Source organism: Portunus trituberculatus, chromosome 30, assembly GCF_017591435.1.
Source record: "Portunus trituberculatus isolate SZX2019 chromosome 30, ASM1759143v1, whole genome shotgun sequence".
Taxonomy (NCBI): domain Eukaryota; kingdom Metazoa; phylum Arthropoda; class Malacostraca; order Decapoda; family Portunidae; genus Portunus; species Portunus trituberculatus.
Window position 1 is genome coordinate 9587375 of NC_059284.1, and position 17875 is coordinate 9605249.

Sequence of the window (17875 nt, forward strand, 5' to 3'; positions counted from 1 at the left end):
GAGAGTCAAAGTTAAATTTTTACCCACGAGGGGATGGGAGAGGGGAGGAGAGAGGGGAGAAGGGGAAACAAGGAAGAGGTTAAGGGGAGATTTTGGGTAGGAATGGGCGGAAATGAGGGGAGGGTGACTAATGGATGGTGTTAAAGGGAATTTTTCGGATAACTGAAAAAAAGGGGAGAGAAGGGAGAGGGGAGAGAGGGAGAGGGAAAGAGAGGGGAGAAAGGAGGCCAGGAGTGCAAGGAGAGAGAGAGAGAGAGAGAGAGAGAGAGAGAGAGAGAGAGAGAGAGAGAAATGAGGGGAAAGGAAGTGATATACAAGATGAAAGAGTAAATTTTGGAAAGCAAAGGAATTAAAATGAAAATGAGCAAAGATAAATTAACAATAAACATGAGAAACAGAAATATACGGTTTGTGTGTGTGTGTGTGTGTGTGTGTGTGTGTGTGTGTGTGTGTGTGTGTGTGTGTGTGTGTGTGTGTGTGTGTGTGTGTGTGTGTGTGTGTGTTCATCTTTCACAAACTTCCTTCATTATACCACATCTAATGAAGGAACAATAATAACTTCGCCACATTATGAAATTCACCACCGCCACAACTGCTACCACACCTACTACTACTACTACTACTACTACTACCACTATCAACACCACCATCATAACTACTACTACTACTACCACTTTCAACACCACCACCACCACCACCACCACCACCACACCACACATTATTACCACTATCAGTACCCAACACCAGTACAACCACAATCACCACCACCACAATCACCATCACACCTACTACTACTACCACTATCAACACCACCACAACAACAACCATTACTATCACTATCAACACCACCACTACCACCACCACCACCACCACCACCACCACCACCACAATTTCATACCCACACACGACTCTTATCACCAATACACCACAAACGCATCACCACCACCACCACCACCACCACAAACATCCCCACCTAGCCACACAACACCAATCTTCACCACCACGACCACCACCACCACCACCATCACTCACGCAAACCAGCACATGATAAATTTGATAACCACCACCACCGCCACCGCCACCACCACCACCACCACCACCACCACCACCACCACCAGTCTCCGGATGGTCTCGAGAACGGCCACTGTGTTATACTTCATCTCCTAGTTCATAAATCTATCTTCCTGTCTCTCTCTCTCTCTCTCTCTCTCTCTCTCTCTCTCTCTCTCTCTCTCTCTCGTTGTTTTTGTTGTTGAGGAGAAGGAGGAGAAGGAAGAAGAGATATAGGAAGAAGAGGAAGTATAGAAGGGTTATGATTTCTCTCTCTCTCTCTCTCTCTCTCTCTCTCTCTCTCTCTCTCTCTCATTTTTCTCAGTTTGCGATTAGATTTTTATGAAAGCTTTTAATATTTTTCTTCGTTTTTTTTTTTTTTTTTTTAGGGTTCAGTTGGTGATATTTATGTTAATGAAGGGAGTGTTGGTTCAGTTCAGTACACTGTTAGTAATGGTGTGGTTAGTAACATACATACGCACGCACGCACGCACACACGGAGATAGAAATAAATAACAGCAATAACAGCAAAGACAGCAATTACTACTACTATTACTACTACTACTACTATTACTACTTTTACTACCTCTCAACAAAAGAAACTACTACTACTACTACTACTACTACTACTACTACCACTATCAACACCACCACCACCACACCTACTATTACTACCACTATCAGTACCACTATCATAACTACTACTACTACCACTATCAACACCAGTACAACCACAATCACCACCACCACAATCACCATCACACGTACTACTACTACCACTATCAACACCACCACAACAACAACCATTACTATCACTATCAACACCACCACTACCACCACCACCACCACCACTACAATTTCATACCCACACACAAACTGCTACTGCTAACACTACTACTACAACAACAACAACAACAACAACAACTACTACTACTAATACTACTACTACTACTACCACCACCACCACCTCCACCACCACCACCGCCGCCGCCGCAGGTTCTTCTTAAGCCACACTCTCTCTAATCCGGGCCAGCTTGAAACTCCAAACTTTATTAGTAAGGAACCGTGATGAGCAGTCTCCCCTCCCCCCTCCCTTTATTCTCGCCTCACGTTTTCTTTGTTGATGTTTGGTTCACGTTTTCTTTCTTTTCTTCTTTTTTTTTTTTTTTTTTTTACTTCTGGTGTTTTCATTTCTTTATTTTTAGCGATATATTTTTGTCTCCTCGTCTTTGTTGTTTTTTTTTTTTTGCTTTTCTTCTTTTTCTTTTTTTTTTCAATGTCGTGTAATTATTTTTACTTCCCAAACTTTTATGGACAAATTTCACGAGAGAACGAGAGAATTTTTGTTTTGTTTCTCTCTTTTGTTTTCCTGTTTCCTTTTATTCTATTTCCCTCCTTTAATTCACTCTTTCCTTTTTCCCCCTTCCTTTACTTTCCTTTCTTTAAATATTTTCTCTCCAATTTTTGTTTCCACACTAAAAAAAAAAAAAATGTCTAATCTTTTTCTTTCCTATTTCCACCGTTCTATTATCTCCCTCTATTCCAGTCTCCTTTATCCTCTTTTCCCTCCTATTCCACGCAATTTTATCTTCCACCCTCATCCTTTCTCCTCTCTCTTTACGGGCCCTCTCCCTCCGTCCGTCCCTCTCCCAGCCACTCTCCCTCCCTCCTGTCTATCTCTCTCGTCTTAATCTACTGAGAGAGGAAAGACAAAAAAATAAAAAAGATAAAAAAAATCGTACCTGTTGATATTTTTGGTGTGTGTGTGTGTGTGTGTGTGTGTGTGTGTGTGTGTGTGTGTGTGTGTGTGTGTGTGTGTGTGTGTGTGTGTGTGTGTGTGTGTGTGTACGTAAGTGGGTGTGGGTGTGGTAAAGGGGTCGCGACATCACCTTTATTATACTATCTCTCTCTCTCTCTCTCTCTCTCTCTCTCTCTCTCTCTCTTGGAATTTATACGTAATTGCCCCTTACGGAGACACACCGAATTCTCACCCTTATTAATTAGTAGACTAAAGTTTTCTCCGCACGCAAGCAGAGAGAGAGAGAGAGAGAGAGAGAGAGAGAGAGAGAGAGAGAGAGAGAGAGAGAGAGAGAGAGAGAGAGAGAGAGAGAGAGAGAGAGAGATTTCTAAAAGATAAATACGTATATGGTCTCACACACACACACACAAACACACACACACACACGATGGTACTTTAAAATGCACACACACACACACACACACACACACACACACACACACACAAATCACACCCAACCCATTCATATTTACTTTAATTTATCGCCTTTCAATTAGAACGAAACAGTAATGATTATATTTTTGCCATCCTGTTTACCGCCATTCATTCACGATTACCCCCTCCCATCCCCGTCCCCCCCCCTCTCTCTCCCTCTCCCCCATTACAAACATATCAGCGGCGCGGGTAAGTAATGGGGCGCTTAAGATAATTATATACATTATGAGGAAATAGAAGAGGGAGAAGGATGAAATTGAAGGATTGGTAGATGGATGGAATAAGAGACGACAAGAGAGATATACTAGTAAGTGTGGGGTTTGTGAGGTTAAGATAAATGGAGAGGGGTACAGTACAGAGAGGTTAGGTTAGGGCCGCCGTGGTACAGTGGAACCATGCGTGCTTTGGGGTCCGAGGGGTCTCCAAGCGCACGGGTTCGAATCTTGTCCACGGTCCGAGTGTAGGTTGGGCTTCCTCACTCGGGGCAACGGTTTCCTAGCAGGTGGGCTTTGAAATAAGAGGTACCACAAAAAGTATCCCCTTTAGCCCAGAAATTCCCGTGAAAAGCCAACATGGTATAAATAATAAAAAAAGGCAAGATAGAGTAAGTATAGGTTAGGTTTGATTAGTTTAGAAGGAAGGTTTGATTAGGTTACTCATAAGTTTTGGTTGAATTAGATCAGTGGTTCCCATCCTGTGGTACACGTGCCACTACTGGTACGCGAACACTTTCTGGATCATATGCGATTTTTAGTTCAATCAAATTCATTCATTTCTCAGAAAAATAATTATTGCCTAACACAAGATAATCTGGTATCGAGGACAATCTGGGATGGTGGAGGAGAAACAGATACATCCCTCGCATTAAACTGAATTGTGTTCCTTGTTGTTCGTTCATATGTGAGTTTTACTTATGAATAAATTTGTATTTGCTGGAATTGAGTTTTCAGGAAGCAGGTGGTACACAGGGACTGTTCGGGGCGTCCAAGTGGTACTCGCTCAAGAAAAGGTTGGGCACCAGTGAGTTAGATGAAAGATTAGGTTAGCTTAGAATAGATAAAAGGATAGATTAGGAAGATGGTAAGATCAAGTGGCAGGATGCATGTAAGGATACTTGTAAGGATGCTTGGCAGGATGTTTGTAAGGATACTTGACAGGATACAAGGAAAGACACAAGGAACAGCAAGGAAGGAGGGAAGGCAGAGATGAGGAAACACGTGGTAGCAATGTCTTCGTTACCCATAGCATGCCCTCCATCACCCTTCCTGCCTCTCCTCCTGCGGCGCCTCCTTCCCTCTCTAACCCATCTCTATGTTAATCCCGTGCCCACGTCTGCTCAGGCCTGATAACACGTCTCGCTTCAGTGGGCGGCCTCAACATACATATGCATACTTGGACCCTTTGCTCATGTATACTGCGCGGACGAGAGGCTCTTGGTGAAGTTGGAATTTCCGTAATGTTCCCTCTCTTTGGGTTCTACGGATGTAATGCTCTTCCGCCGCCCATTACTGCCGCACCGCCTTTATTACCATATTATTCGGGTGTCGCTCCTGCCATTACCATCCACGCCAAGGTCTTCACCAGTACTCCTTATATTACCCGTGTCTGGCCTCTTGTGCAGCGCCTCTATTCTTAAACGTTCCAGCCTGTCGTTATAACTATTTTCCAAAGCGACACGGACAGGATTAGCCGGGATCCCAAGGGTGCTTTTTTTTCCTTTCTCACGATGCGATGTCGTTAAACCAGCACAAGAATAATGGAAACGCTCGTGAAAGCCTAAATATTGTCAGAACCTTGTAAAAAGTATTGAAACGTAAGAAACATAAGGGAATCAAGAAAGCTGCATCCCCCATCCATGAGTTTGTCTAATCTTCTTGTAAATCTTCCAGACAACTCACCACTAACAACTTCATCACTTTTTCCATTCATTCAACACTTCATTTGAGAACATAAAATGGTCAGAGGTTTGAGAATACAACCCTTTATCTCATTCATTCTCAAACTCAACTCAAACTATTATTAACACTCGTAATCCGCTGTCATTCTGTTGCTCCAACTCTCTAATGCATCCAACTCTCTAATGCAAGAATCAACCAGTACTCTCAATCATTCATCCCTTTCACTGGTAAACTCTGGAACTCCCTCCCTGCATTTGTATTTCCGAATTCCTACAACTTGTCTTCTTATCGAGGCATTTTCTCCTTTAATTCTGGCTGACGGTTTTGGCACTTTTTGTACTCTCTGGAAAGCCAAGCGCTCAAGTGGGCCTTTTTTTAACTTTCTTTTTTTTTTTTGCCCTTGGCTGGCCCTCTTCCCTATGTAAAAAAAAAAAAAAAATTATCTTGTCCAGCGATGATGAAACCAAGTCAGCGCCGCGCAAAGCAACCAAGTGACAAGGAAGTGAAATAAAACATGTAACGCGGAGAGATTTCAGTGTTGAGCTTGAGACTGGGCGAGTGAGGGTTAGGTCTTATTCAGAAACGCTTTGCTCTCTCACTACGACTATTTTCAAGGGCTACAGAGATGATTAGCGAGGGTTACAAATGTGTTTCTCCAGTTAATAATGTAGATATCTTGTCACTCGACCTTTAGAACCATAAAAACACCTTAAAAAGCTTGTGTAGATTTAAATAAAGCCTTTTGAAATCGTGGAGGTGAAGCGCACAAGTGTTTGAGAATACGAGCTGGAAAGTGAGGGAGAGTGAGGGAGAGTGAGGGAGAGTGAGAGGAGCAGTGGCCAATCAGAGGCGGCTTGCAACGACAGCTTAGGATCCTGTAGCGAGCTGTGAGTGAATAGACCAAAGTACTCTCTCTATTACTGCTGCTCGCGACTTTGAATGCTCCTCCTCCTGCTCTCCTATCGCTGCTACTTGTTATTATTGGTGCTGCCTTTGCTCTGTTAACACTATGGAACTAACTAATACTTTTAATATCATCGTTCGTTATTTCACTTTGATCCCTTGAGTACCATGACGCGTTTTCATATTTATTCTGCTTACTATTTGGTGATTTTATACAGCTTCAGAAACTCATGTGGGGAGTAAAATAGTGAGGTCTGGTGATTAATCTTCTGACCTTCATATATTCTTTCCAATGTCAATAAAATGGTCTAATCATTCACAAATCTCAAGGTAAAAATGTGTCCTAGTACTGAAGGGGTTAATTATTCCTCTTGCGATTTATTTACTGTTAATATTACTGTTTGTACTTCAATGCCTGTCTCTCTTCTGTCACCCCTGCTTCTGTTATTACTATTGCCTTTGCTATATTTCTTAACCAACTAATCTCGCTACTGACTTTAATATTACTGCTTACAATAGTACTTCAATATTTCCCCATCCTTCTCCTCTATCACCCCTCCTTCTGTTATCACTACTGCCGTCTTTGCTCTATTTCTTAACTAACTAAACTCACTATGAAAAAAAAAATAGTGCTTTTAATATTACTGCTTGCAATGATACTTAAATTTTTCCTCATCCTTCTCCTCTATCACCTCTCCTTTTATTACTACTGCTGTCTTTCCTCTATTTCTTAACTAACTAAACTCACTAGCATTTTTATATTACTGCTCTTATAGTACTTCAATAATGCCTCCTTTCTCTCCTCCATCATCCCTGCTTCTATTATTACCTCTGCCACTTACGCTGTATCTCTTAACACTAATAAACTCACTAATGCTTTTACTATTCCTGTTCGTTATAGTACTTTAGTGATTCCTCCTGCTTCTCCTCAATCCCCCCTGCTTCTGTTATCACCACTACTGCTTCTCTTGTATCTTTTAACACTGCTAAATTCACTACTTTCATACCTTTCTCTGGTAAACTCTGGAATTCCCTGCCTGTGTCTGTATTTCCAACTTCTTATGACATGACTTCATTCAAGAGGGAGGTTTCAAGACATTCCCTGCCCCTTGGCTAACTCTATTGGATCTGTAAGGAGACTGGCGGCAGAGTGGGTCTTTTTTTTTCTTTTTGTCTTTGTTGTCCTTGGTTAGTTTTCTCTTACATAAAAAAAACTGCTGTCAATATTACTGCTCGTTATAATACCTCAATGATTTCTCCTGTTTCTCTTGTTATTACTGCTGCTTCTGCTGTATCTCTTAACATTACTAAGCTCACTACTGCTTTTAATATTGCTACTCGTTATAATACTTCAACGATTCCTCCTGTTTTTTCCTCTATCACCCCTGCTTCTGTTATTACCACTGCTGCTGCTCCTGTATCTCTTAACACCACGGCACCTGTACTTCTGATATTATTACTTCTACCTCTCCTCTATCACCGCTGCCTCTGTTATTGCTGCTGGTCCTTTCGCCATGTGCACTAACACTGAACACTATTCATACTATTATTTCTCGCTAGTACCTCTATTACTCTTTAACCCCTTCAGTACCATGACGCGTTTCCATATTCATTCTGCTTACCATTTAGTGATTTTATGCAGCTTCAGATACTTATGCTGAGATTAAAATAGTGAAGACTCTGGCCATTAATCATCCGACTTCCAAAGACCCTTCCTAATATAAATAAAATCGTTAAATCATATCCAAAGCTCATTTTCACTTCATGTTTTGGGTGAGATTAGACGATTTTATTGACTTTAGGAAGGGTCAATGGAGGTCAGAAGATTAATGGCCACAGTCTTCACTATTTTAATCCCCACATGAGTTTCTGAAGCTATATAAAATCACCAAATAGGAAACAGAATGGTACTGAAGGGGTTGAACGCTTTCCTGTTGCTATCTCTCTGATCACCAATACGGCTTTTATATCTCTATGAAGCTAAGTGATTGGAGGTGATTGGTACTTTTAATATCACGACGCGTTATCTCTCACAGCCAGTACTTCTATTGCTTCCACCGCTACTCTATCAACACCCCCTCTTATTGCTACTGGCTGCCTCTGTTGCTGAATCCATTAATGCCTCTAAAATTTCCAGTACTTCTTATATTATTGTCATAGCTCACTTTGTTGTTTTATCCATTAATGCCTCACAAACTCCAGATTACTTCCACTGCTACTATTTCCGGGCTCACTATCGCTTTCAGTACTGCTCTATTCACTGTTTCTGGCGCTATTGTTGTTATTGATCTTGTTGGTGTATTTATGAGGGATTAAGAAGGCCTTGGTGCTTCTAATAGTACTGTACACACGTCCTCCTAGTGCTGCTGTTGCTATTGACGCCAGAACTATTTTGTAATGATATTGCTGTTGACTATTAACATATATTTCCTCTTACTACTGTACTATTTCTTGTTATTGCTTTCTTTGACCTATTTGTGTCACTAGTACCTCTGATTTATCTTACTTTTGCTATTAGTACTATTGATTTAACTATTTCCACTACTACTATTTCCACTACTACTACTACTACTACGACTACGACTACTACTATTATTGCTGCTACTGCTACTACTGTACTACTACTACTACTACTACTACTACTACTACTACTACTACTACTACTACTACTACTACTATTACTATTACTACTACTACTACTACTACTACTACTACTACTACTACTACTACTACTACTACTACTACTACCATGTTAAATCACCATTCTTGAACTCTTTCACTAATATTCCACTTACTATTCCTATTATTATTTTTTTTCTATGCAAGAGGAGAAGCTAACCAAGAACAACAAAAATATATATATAAAAAAAAAAGGCCCACTTGATTGCCAGTTCCCAGTATTTTTATTACGACACCTACCACTACTACTACTACTACCACTACTACCTTTACAGCTTCCTGCATTACTATAACTACCATCACCAGTGCAATAGCTCCACTAACCGCTACGTTACTACCACCATTGCTATAACAAGAATCATTAACCTTACTGGCCTGTCGAGAGTGTCTGCAATAGCCGTGTTATTGCTATTAGTGTTAATGTAACCATCATTACCAATATCATTATCACAGCGCCATTAGAGTTAGTGAGGCAGTTCATGTTCTTCACCGTCACCATTATTGTCATGATCACCATCCCGGGCCTCGCTGCATCATCACTATCATCTGACGCAAATTCTATCTTAATTGTCTTCATCTATTCCTCTCTCTCTCTCTCTCTCTCTCTCTCTCTCTCTCTCTCTGGTATTACTACTGTTAACCAGCACAACTTCCCGCCATAGTCTGATACTGTTGCTGTGTTATTGCTCTCATTATCACCACCGCCACCATCACCACCACGCCAACACCACGGATGCTGTTACCGTTACTACCAATACTACTGCGACAACAGCGTTACCACCACCACTGCATGCAACCTGACACTGCCTCTGCTATCGTTACTATTACTACTATTACTACTATTACTGTCACTGCTTTTATATTCAACTTATAGAGATAATTACTACTACTGGGAAAGTTTGTCACTAACACTAAATAAAAGTGAAATACATTGACACTAAAGAGAAAGTTAACGCATTTAATTCAACTCTCTACAATTCATTACTACTACTACTACTACTACTACTACAACTACTACCACCACCATCACGGCCACCATCACACGAAACACAAGCACACACTCATTAACACATCACGGAAACTTCCCTCCTTTAACGAAACAAAGAAACGAAACGAAGAAAAGAAACGAGACGAAACGAAAAACGCAAACAAAAACGCACATGCCTTTCTGAAACAGTCACCTTCAGTAAACAATTCTCAACTAATTCCCAAGGGCTTGAGTCATTCAAAGGAGCAATTAGCGAGAGTGAATTGCAGTGACACAGACGCATTTTTCCAACAGTTCTTTTTTTATGCAAGATTCTCAGGGACGAAGGATCGCTTGAGTCAGATCTAATACCTACACTTTTATTTTGAAGCCTGTGGAGTTGATTGGCAAGCGACCACTAGATTCACGCTGATGAGACAGAGAGAGACACAGAGACAGAGACACAAGGACACAGGGACACAGACAGGCAGGCCACACACACACATAGACACACAGACACAGTAGGAGGAAGGCACAAAGACAAAGAACAAAACACAAAGGGAAATAACAGGCGACGGAAATTGCATACGTGGAAAAAAAAATGTGTGATGGTTCTAAAGGCGGGAGTAAAATAAGATACTAGTGGAATTTTCGAGGTAGTAACTGGTAAATGTGTGAATGTGTGTTTTGAGAAGGATTTTGAGTGCGTATCAGCTGGGAGAGACACGGAAACGCACGCACGCACACATATACCCATCACACGACACACACTAGCTAGAAATATACATAGATATACATTCACACATATTTTACACTATACCTTGCCACCTACACACACACACACACACACACACACACACACACACACACATCGAGGGACAAATAACAACAGCTGAGTGAGAATTCTCGTAATTAAAAAGCATAATATTTATCATAGCGAATTTCAAGCTACGCACGTACATACATTTCCTAGTTACTGGTATATTAAATTACACCCAAAAATACGTACGCAGGAGTGTAATAAAAAAAAATATCAAAATAAACGTCCATTATTTATTTTTTTCATTTCATTTTACATCGAAATGAGGAGAAAATGTGATTGGGTTAAAAGCTCCGTGTATATTTACGATTTTAATTACGAAGTCCTGTCTTTTGCGAGTCATGCTGGGGGAAAAAAATGTACATTGGAAATATACAATGAAAAAAAAATAAGAAAAGAGAAAAAAATATCCCATAACATCACAAGTTTTAGATAGAGTCATTAGTGCGTTGTATGAACACTGTTGTTATTCTTACGCAGCATTACTGTACACTGATATGCTCTGCGAATTGTTAGCGTCAGTACTGGCAGTATTATTATCATTACCGCCGTCATTTTAATCACAGCACCATCATTGTTACTACCATTATTGTCGCTATCATTACTACTCGTGTCTCTGCAACTATTATTATTACCATTGTTATTATCATTACCGCCATCACACCACCATCATTGTCAGGAAAAAAAGACCCAGGAAATTTTGAAGGTGTTAGGAAAAAAAAAGGAAAAGAAAAAAATGGGACCTACTGTCGTTATTGTCACTATAATTACGACTCGTGTTTCTGTAACCATTATTATTACCATTGTTATCATTGTTTGCATCATTATCATTAGTATTATCATCAAAACTGCCATTACAGGTATTATTATCGCTATCATTATTATAACATGGCTTTCAGCGACTATTCCTACCATTGCTATCATTATTTGTATCAACATCTTTACTATTATCATCAAAACTGTCATTTCTGGTATCATTATTGCTATCATTACTATAACATGTCTTCTTAGCGACTATTACTACCATTATCCTTACTATCTTTACTACACCCAAAACTATCATTATCATTATCATAACACCCTTTACTCTTACTACACTATCTTCATCACCATTCTCAACACCAAAGCCACCGCTACCACCATCACTACCATTATAAACACCATTACTATCAGAACTATCATTACCGTGAGAACTACCACCACCACCAACACCACCAACACCACCCTGACAATGTTAATACCTTACATCACCATACAAAGCTCATAACCACAACTAAAACTCTCCACCAACATTACCAAAATACTTCCAAGATTAAACTCACCACCACAACCACCACCAGCACTAGAAGACTATCACCATTCTCATCACAGCTTTTAATTTTGTCAACATTATCAAACTTAATCTCCAGAGTAAATTAACTTTCACTATCACCACCACCACCACCACCACCACCACCACCACCACCACCACCACCACCACCACTACCAACACCATCACCACCTTTCTTATGTACTGTAGTTTGATTTTCCTTCACTATCATTAATGGTGTCATGTTTGTTGAGTGGATTTAGATAGTGATATAAGGATCTGAGGCCGTGCTGGTGTTGTAAATAAGAAAACTCATTACCATCCTCATTTTCATCACCATTACCATCACAATAACAAAACCACATTAACCTTCACAGTATCACCATCATCATCGCCATAACCCCTTCATCACAGCACAATTCATCACCACCATTCATCACCCTCACCACCACCACCACCACAGTCCTCTCCTTAACAATGCTGCCAACTGTAAGCCTCATTAACCTGACGCGTAGTTCATAACAGAAGTAATTTGTTCAATATTTTTAGGAGGGAAGGAAATATTAGCAAATTACAACTGAGACTGTGCGTTTTGCTGGTATGATTGTGGGGAAGAGAAGAAGGAGGAGGAGGAGGAGGAGGAGGAGGAGGAGGAAGCGGAAGAGGAAGAGAGGAGGAGGAGGAGGAGGAGGAGGAGGAGGAGGAGGAGGAGGAGGAGGAGGAGGAGAAGGAAGAGAAAAGTGGAGAGTGAAATGTATGACTCTGTGTGTGTGTGTGTGTGTGTGTGTGTGTGTGTGTGTGTGTGTGTGTGTGTGTGTGTGTGTGTGTGTGTGTGTGTGTGTGTGTGTGTGTGTGTGTGTGTGTGTGTGAAAGAGAAAATGCAAATATACATCACACGAAGGAGTAATAAATGTTGTGTGTGTGTGTGTGTGTGTGTGTGTGTGTGTGTGTGTGTGTGTGTGTGTGTGTGTGTGTGTGTGTGTGTGTGTGTGTGTGTGTGTGTGTGTGTGTGTGTGATATAATTGGGATGAAATACGCGTAATAATTAGTTTTCACACTTTCGTCCCTACAAAACAAAAAAGTGAATAAAATAAACTGCTACAACAACAACAACAACAACAACAACAACAACAACAACAACAACAGCAATTACTACTACTACTACTACTACTACTACTACTACTAAATAATAATAATAATAATAATAATAATAATAATAATAATAATAATAATAATGACAAAAACAATACTAATAATAATAGTAATAATAATAATGATAACAACAACAACAACAACAACAACAACATCATATAACCACCTAACTTACTAATTAACCAACCAACTAAACAGCAAAAAAAAAAAAGAAAAAAAACTATTCGTCTATTTATTTAATTAACCAACCAACCTCCACACACACGCACAAACACACACACACACACACACACACACACACACACACACACACACACACACACACACACACACACACACACACATAGACACACAGACACAGTAGGAGGAAGGCACAAAGACAAAGGAGAAAACACAAAAGGAAATAACAGGAGATGGAAATTGCATACGTGGGAAAAAAAAGTGTGATGGTTCTAAAGGCGGGAATAAAATAAGATACCGGTGGAATTTTCGAGGTAGTAATTGGTGGATGTCATGAATGTGTGTTTTGAGAAGGATTTTGAGTGCCTATTAGCTGAGAGAGACGTTTGGATGACACCTCAAAATTTTCTGATCCTCTAATTCAATTTCTAGAATCACATTATCACTTTTTCCTATTGTGCTTTGATATATGATGGTTGGAAAAGGTTCTATTTTCTTTTTATTTTGTGTATGTTTGTGTATGAATACCCTTTACAAACACCTGGGACTTTTAACCCCTTCAGTACTATGACGCATTTCCATATTCATTCTGCTAACTATCTAGTGACTTTATACAGCTTCAGAGACTCATGTGAGGGATTAAAATAGTGAAGACTGGCCATTACATTAATCTTCTGACCTCCATAGACCCTTCCTAATATCAACAAAATTGTCTAATCGTACACAAATCTCAAGGTAAAAATTGTGTCTCAGTATAAAGGAGTAAACCTGAACACAACAACAACAACATACCTATATAACCCTTTTTTCTCCTTTCTCCCCTTTTTAGGTCCCCTGGTAGCAGTAAGCGTGAGCAGAGGCGATACAGCAACACTCCCCTGTCAGTACCCGCCGCACCCTGACGACACTGCCAATTTAGTGCTGTGGTACCTCAATAACACCTCACGTCCCTTCCTCAGGTGGGTCTTCGCAGGTGAGACAAACACGTGAGGCAAACAGGTGCTATTCTCAGGTTAATGATGAGCTCTTAAGGTACAGGTATATTCAAGTAATTAATTGGGTTTCTCCTCCTCTTCCACCTCCTCCTCCTCCTCCTTCACTATCTCTTCCTCCTTCTCCTCCTCGTTGTCTTCCCCATCTTGCTTCGTCTTCATCTTCATCTTCTCCTGTCTTCTTCCTCCTTCTCGTTGTTCTATGCATCGTTATCTTCTCCACATCCTCCTTAATTTTCCATTTTCTTAATTACTTTCTCTCTCTCTCTCTCTCTCTCTCTCTCTCTCTCTCTCTCTCTCTCTCTCTCTCTCTCTCTCTCTCTCTCTCTCTCTCTCTCTCTTCCTTCATTTTCTCCTTCCTTTCTCAAATATTTTCCTCCATCTTCCTACTTCCTGCTTCCATCCCTCCTTCCGCTCACTTCCCTACACCTCCATTACCTCTCTCTCTCTCTCTCTCTCTCTCTCTCTCTCTCTCTCTCTCTCTCTCTCTCTCTCTCTCTCTCTCTCTCTCTCTCTCTCTCTCTCTCTCTCTCTCTCTCTCTCTCTCTCTCTCTCTCTCTCTCTCTCTCTCTCTCTCTCTCTCTCTCTCTCTCTCTCTCTCCTCTCTCACTTCCATTACCTCCTTCCCTCCTTCTTCCCTCTTCCTCACTTTTCTTCCTTTCCTCCCTCTGTGCCACCCTCTTTGTCCCTCTCCTTCCTCCTTCCCTCTCGCTCTCACTCCTCTCTCTTTACTGCTACCCCTTTCATCTTCCCTCCATTCCTCCTCCTCCTCCTTCCCCTCCTCCTCTCGTTCCTTCCCACATTACTACCTCCCATGGCTCCCTCCCTCCCTCTCTCCCTTCCTCCTTCCTCCGCCTCCTATTCCTTCCATCTTGCCACCTCTCGTTCCTCCTCCCGTCCCTCCTCTCCCTCCTCTCCCTCCCATCCCTTCATCATTAGCTTTGACGCTCGATCGGAACATACTGACGGCGGAGGCAACAGCGCCGTCAGCAGAAGAAGCAGGCGCGCCGTCACCCACCAGGCTTCCAACCATGTCAGGAGGAGGAAAAGCAGATCCGTTAGCAGAAGCAGGTGGAGTAGAAGCGTCAGCAGGGAACTTGAGGGTCCCTTCAGCAGGTATTTTAAGGTCACAGAGCAGCACATCAGCAGGCACAGGAGGGAGGCAGTCAGCAAGTGTAAAATGCAAATGGGCAGCAGGTGTCGAGGGAGGCGCAGCAGGGGGAGGCGACAGACACCCAGACGGAACAGACGGAAAAGCAGAAGTATCAGCAGATCTCGGAATACATTCATATGGGACCGACAATCACCACCACCACCACCGCCACCACCGAGCAGAAACAGATGGAGCAGAGCAGCAGTCAGTAAGCAGAACACACCGAGAAAGCCACCCAGCGCTAACAGAGACACGAACGTTATCAGCGGTAGTGAGGAGAAGCAGAGGAGTGGCGGCAGCAGAGGCGAGGGGGGCGGTAGCGAGCAGGAAGGGGGAGTGAACAAGGAGGACCTGAAGAGCGGTCGAGTGCGGCTGGAGCGAGGCGGGTCAGCGCTGGTGGTGGAGAAAGTAACGCTGGAGGACACGGCGGAGTACAGGTGTCGTGTCCATTACCGCCTCTCGCAGACATGGACACAGAGGCTACTGCTGAGCGTGCAAGGTGAGTGAGAGCGGAGTGGCGGTGAGAGGAAGGGCGAGGTAGTGAGAGGGAACGGTAAACGGGGACGTGTCAAAGGGAAATGTGTGTGTGTGTGTGTGTGTGTGTGTGTGTGTGTGTGTGTGTGTGTGTGTGTGTGTGTGTGTGTGTGTGTGTGTGTGTGTGTGTGTGTGTGTGTGTGTGTGTGTGTGTAGTTAGCTTGTAAGTGGACAGGCACAGGTGAGTCGTGAGTGAGTAGTGAGTGTGAGTCGTGAGTGAATCGTGAGTAAATGTGGGTGTAATTCGTGAGTGAGTCGTGAGTGTGAGTCGTGAGTGAGTCGTGAGTGTGAGTCGTGAGTGTGGGGTCGTGAGTAAGAGTCGTGAGTAAGTCGTGAGTGTGGGTAGTGAATCAGAAGGAGAGCAAGAATTCGTGAACGTTGAGTGAGTTTTCTTGTAGGTGAACAAGCACAGGTGAGTCGTGAGTGTGAGTCGTGAGTGAGTCGTGAGTGTGGGTCGTGAGTGAGTCGTGAATGGGAAGGAAAGCGAGAGTTTGTGAACGTTGAGCAAACAGGTACTTACCCTCGCTAATGTTGTTCCTGGCGCTTCCTCTCCCGCCTGCAAAGAAAGGAAAGAAAAGTTAAACGGGATGGAATAAACAAGAGAGAGAGAGAGAGAGAGAGAGAGAGAGAGAGAGAGAGAGAGAGAGAGAGAGAGAGAGAGAGAGAGCACCTGACAAATCCATAACTAACATCCTCTCTTTTTCTTTTTTTTTCTCATTTTTTTTTTTAGTTCAGCGTGAGTATAATTAATCACTGAAAGGTTTAAATCACTCTGTCGGCTGTCATTAAAAAACCGAGACCTAATTAGCCTTCCCTCCCCCTCCCCCCGTAATCAACCCTAACCCAACTCCCGTCCCCCCCTTAAAAAAAAAAGTAAAAAAAAAAAACGTAAAAAAAATTGCACAGCTGCTTCTCAAATAAAAAAAAAAAAAGAGTATCCACCTTAATGAGTTCTTACGTGTGTGTGTGTGTGTGTGTGTGTGTGTGTGTGTGTGTGTGTGTGTGTGTGTGTGTGTGTGTGTGTGTGTGTGTGTGTGTGTGTTTTATTCTTCCCTTCCTTATTCTTTATTCTTCATCTCTTCCTTCTCTTCTATTTATCATTTTCCTTGTCTCCCTTCATCCTTGGTGTTTTGTTTAAGTCCCTTCATTTATCATTTTTATGTCAAGCAATTCAAGAAAATACGATGATTAAACGGTGTGGAATCTCTCTCTCTCTCTCTCTTTCTCTCTCTCTCTCTCTCTCTCTCTCTCTCTCTCTCTCTCTCTCTCTCTCCAATTATAACAGAGCGGTTCTTTTATCTTGGGTTCAAATCTAAACACTATCCCGAGTATTCTATCTTCGCATTTAGATAAGAAAGACGTTGTTTTATCCCAGCAGTAAATTATTTCGTGTCTCCTTTTTTTGTCTTTCTCTTTCTTTCATTCTTTTACAGCAACAAAACAGTTACACACGAGTCTTTTGTGTTTTTTATTTCTCGAGCAATTTACAAGTCCATTTTATCTCTCCTGTGTGATTAAATATTTCCTTGTATCCTTCTTCGTGTGTGTGTGTGTGTGTGTGTGTCTGTGTGTGTACCTTTCTCCCTAGCTATTAGTGTCCTCTACATTTGTTCTCTCTCACAATTAAACACCCAATATTTGTTTCCCTGCCCCCTCCTTCCCCCCATCCATGCAATATAAATCTGTTAGCGTGGGTGTGTGGTTGGCAGTGGGCGGCTGGCGGGCGTGCTCGTGTCGTCCTCAGCTCATAATGTCGATATAATGATGAAAGCGCTCCCATTTCACTCTCTCATTATACATTCTTAATTATTCGCAACTCATACGGTGATCCATCCATCGGTTCGTTTACTTTTACTTCCGGTGTGTGTGTGTGTGTGTGTGTGTGTGTGTGTGTGTGTGTGTGTGTGTGTGTGTGTGTGTGTGTGTGTGTGTGTGTGTGTGTGTGTGTGTGTGTGTGTGTGTGTGTGTGTGTGTGTGTGTGTGTGTGTTTATCTGTTATTTCCTG

General features: G+C 41.9%; 2 protein-coding genes across 3 annotated transcripts in view; one reads left to right on the forward strand and one right to left on the reverse strand.

The window, feature by feature from the left end:
- The window catches only part of LOC123510997, a 173871-nt gene that overhangs the window by 99465 nt on the left and 56531 nt on the right, over positions 1 to 17875 (forward strand). For both annotated transcript variants that reach the window (XM_045266597.1, XM_045266598.1), the window contains 2 exons: positions 14021 to 14150; positions 15123 to 15835. In XM_045266597.1, the coding sequence (XP_045122532.1) occupies positions 14021 to 14150; positions 15123 to 15835 (843 nt within the window). The remainder of the gene's footprint in view (positions 1 to 14020; positions 14151 to 15122; positions 15836 to 17875) is intronic.
- Positions 16401 to 17875, reverse strand: part of LOC123510998 (protein ABHD18-like) — a 75332-nt gene continuing 73857 nt past the window's right edge. Inside the window, exon 12 of the transcript XR_006676679.1 lies at positions 16401 to 16426. The gene's annotated coding sequence lies outside the window, so the exon portion shown is untranslated. The remainder of the gene's footprint in view (positions 16427 to 17875) is intronic.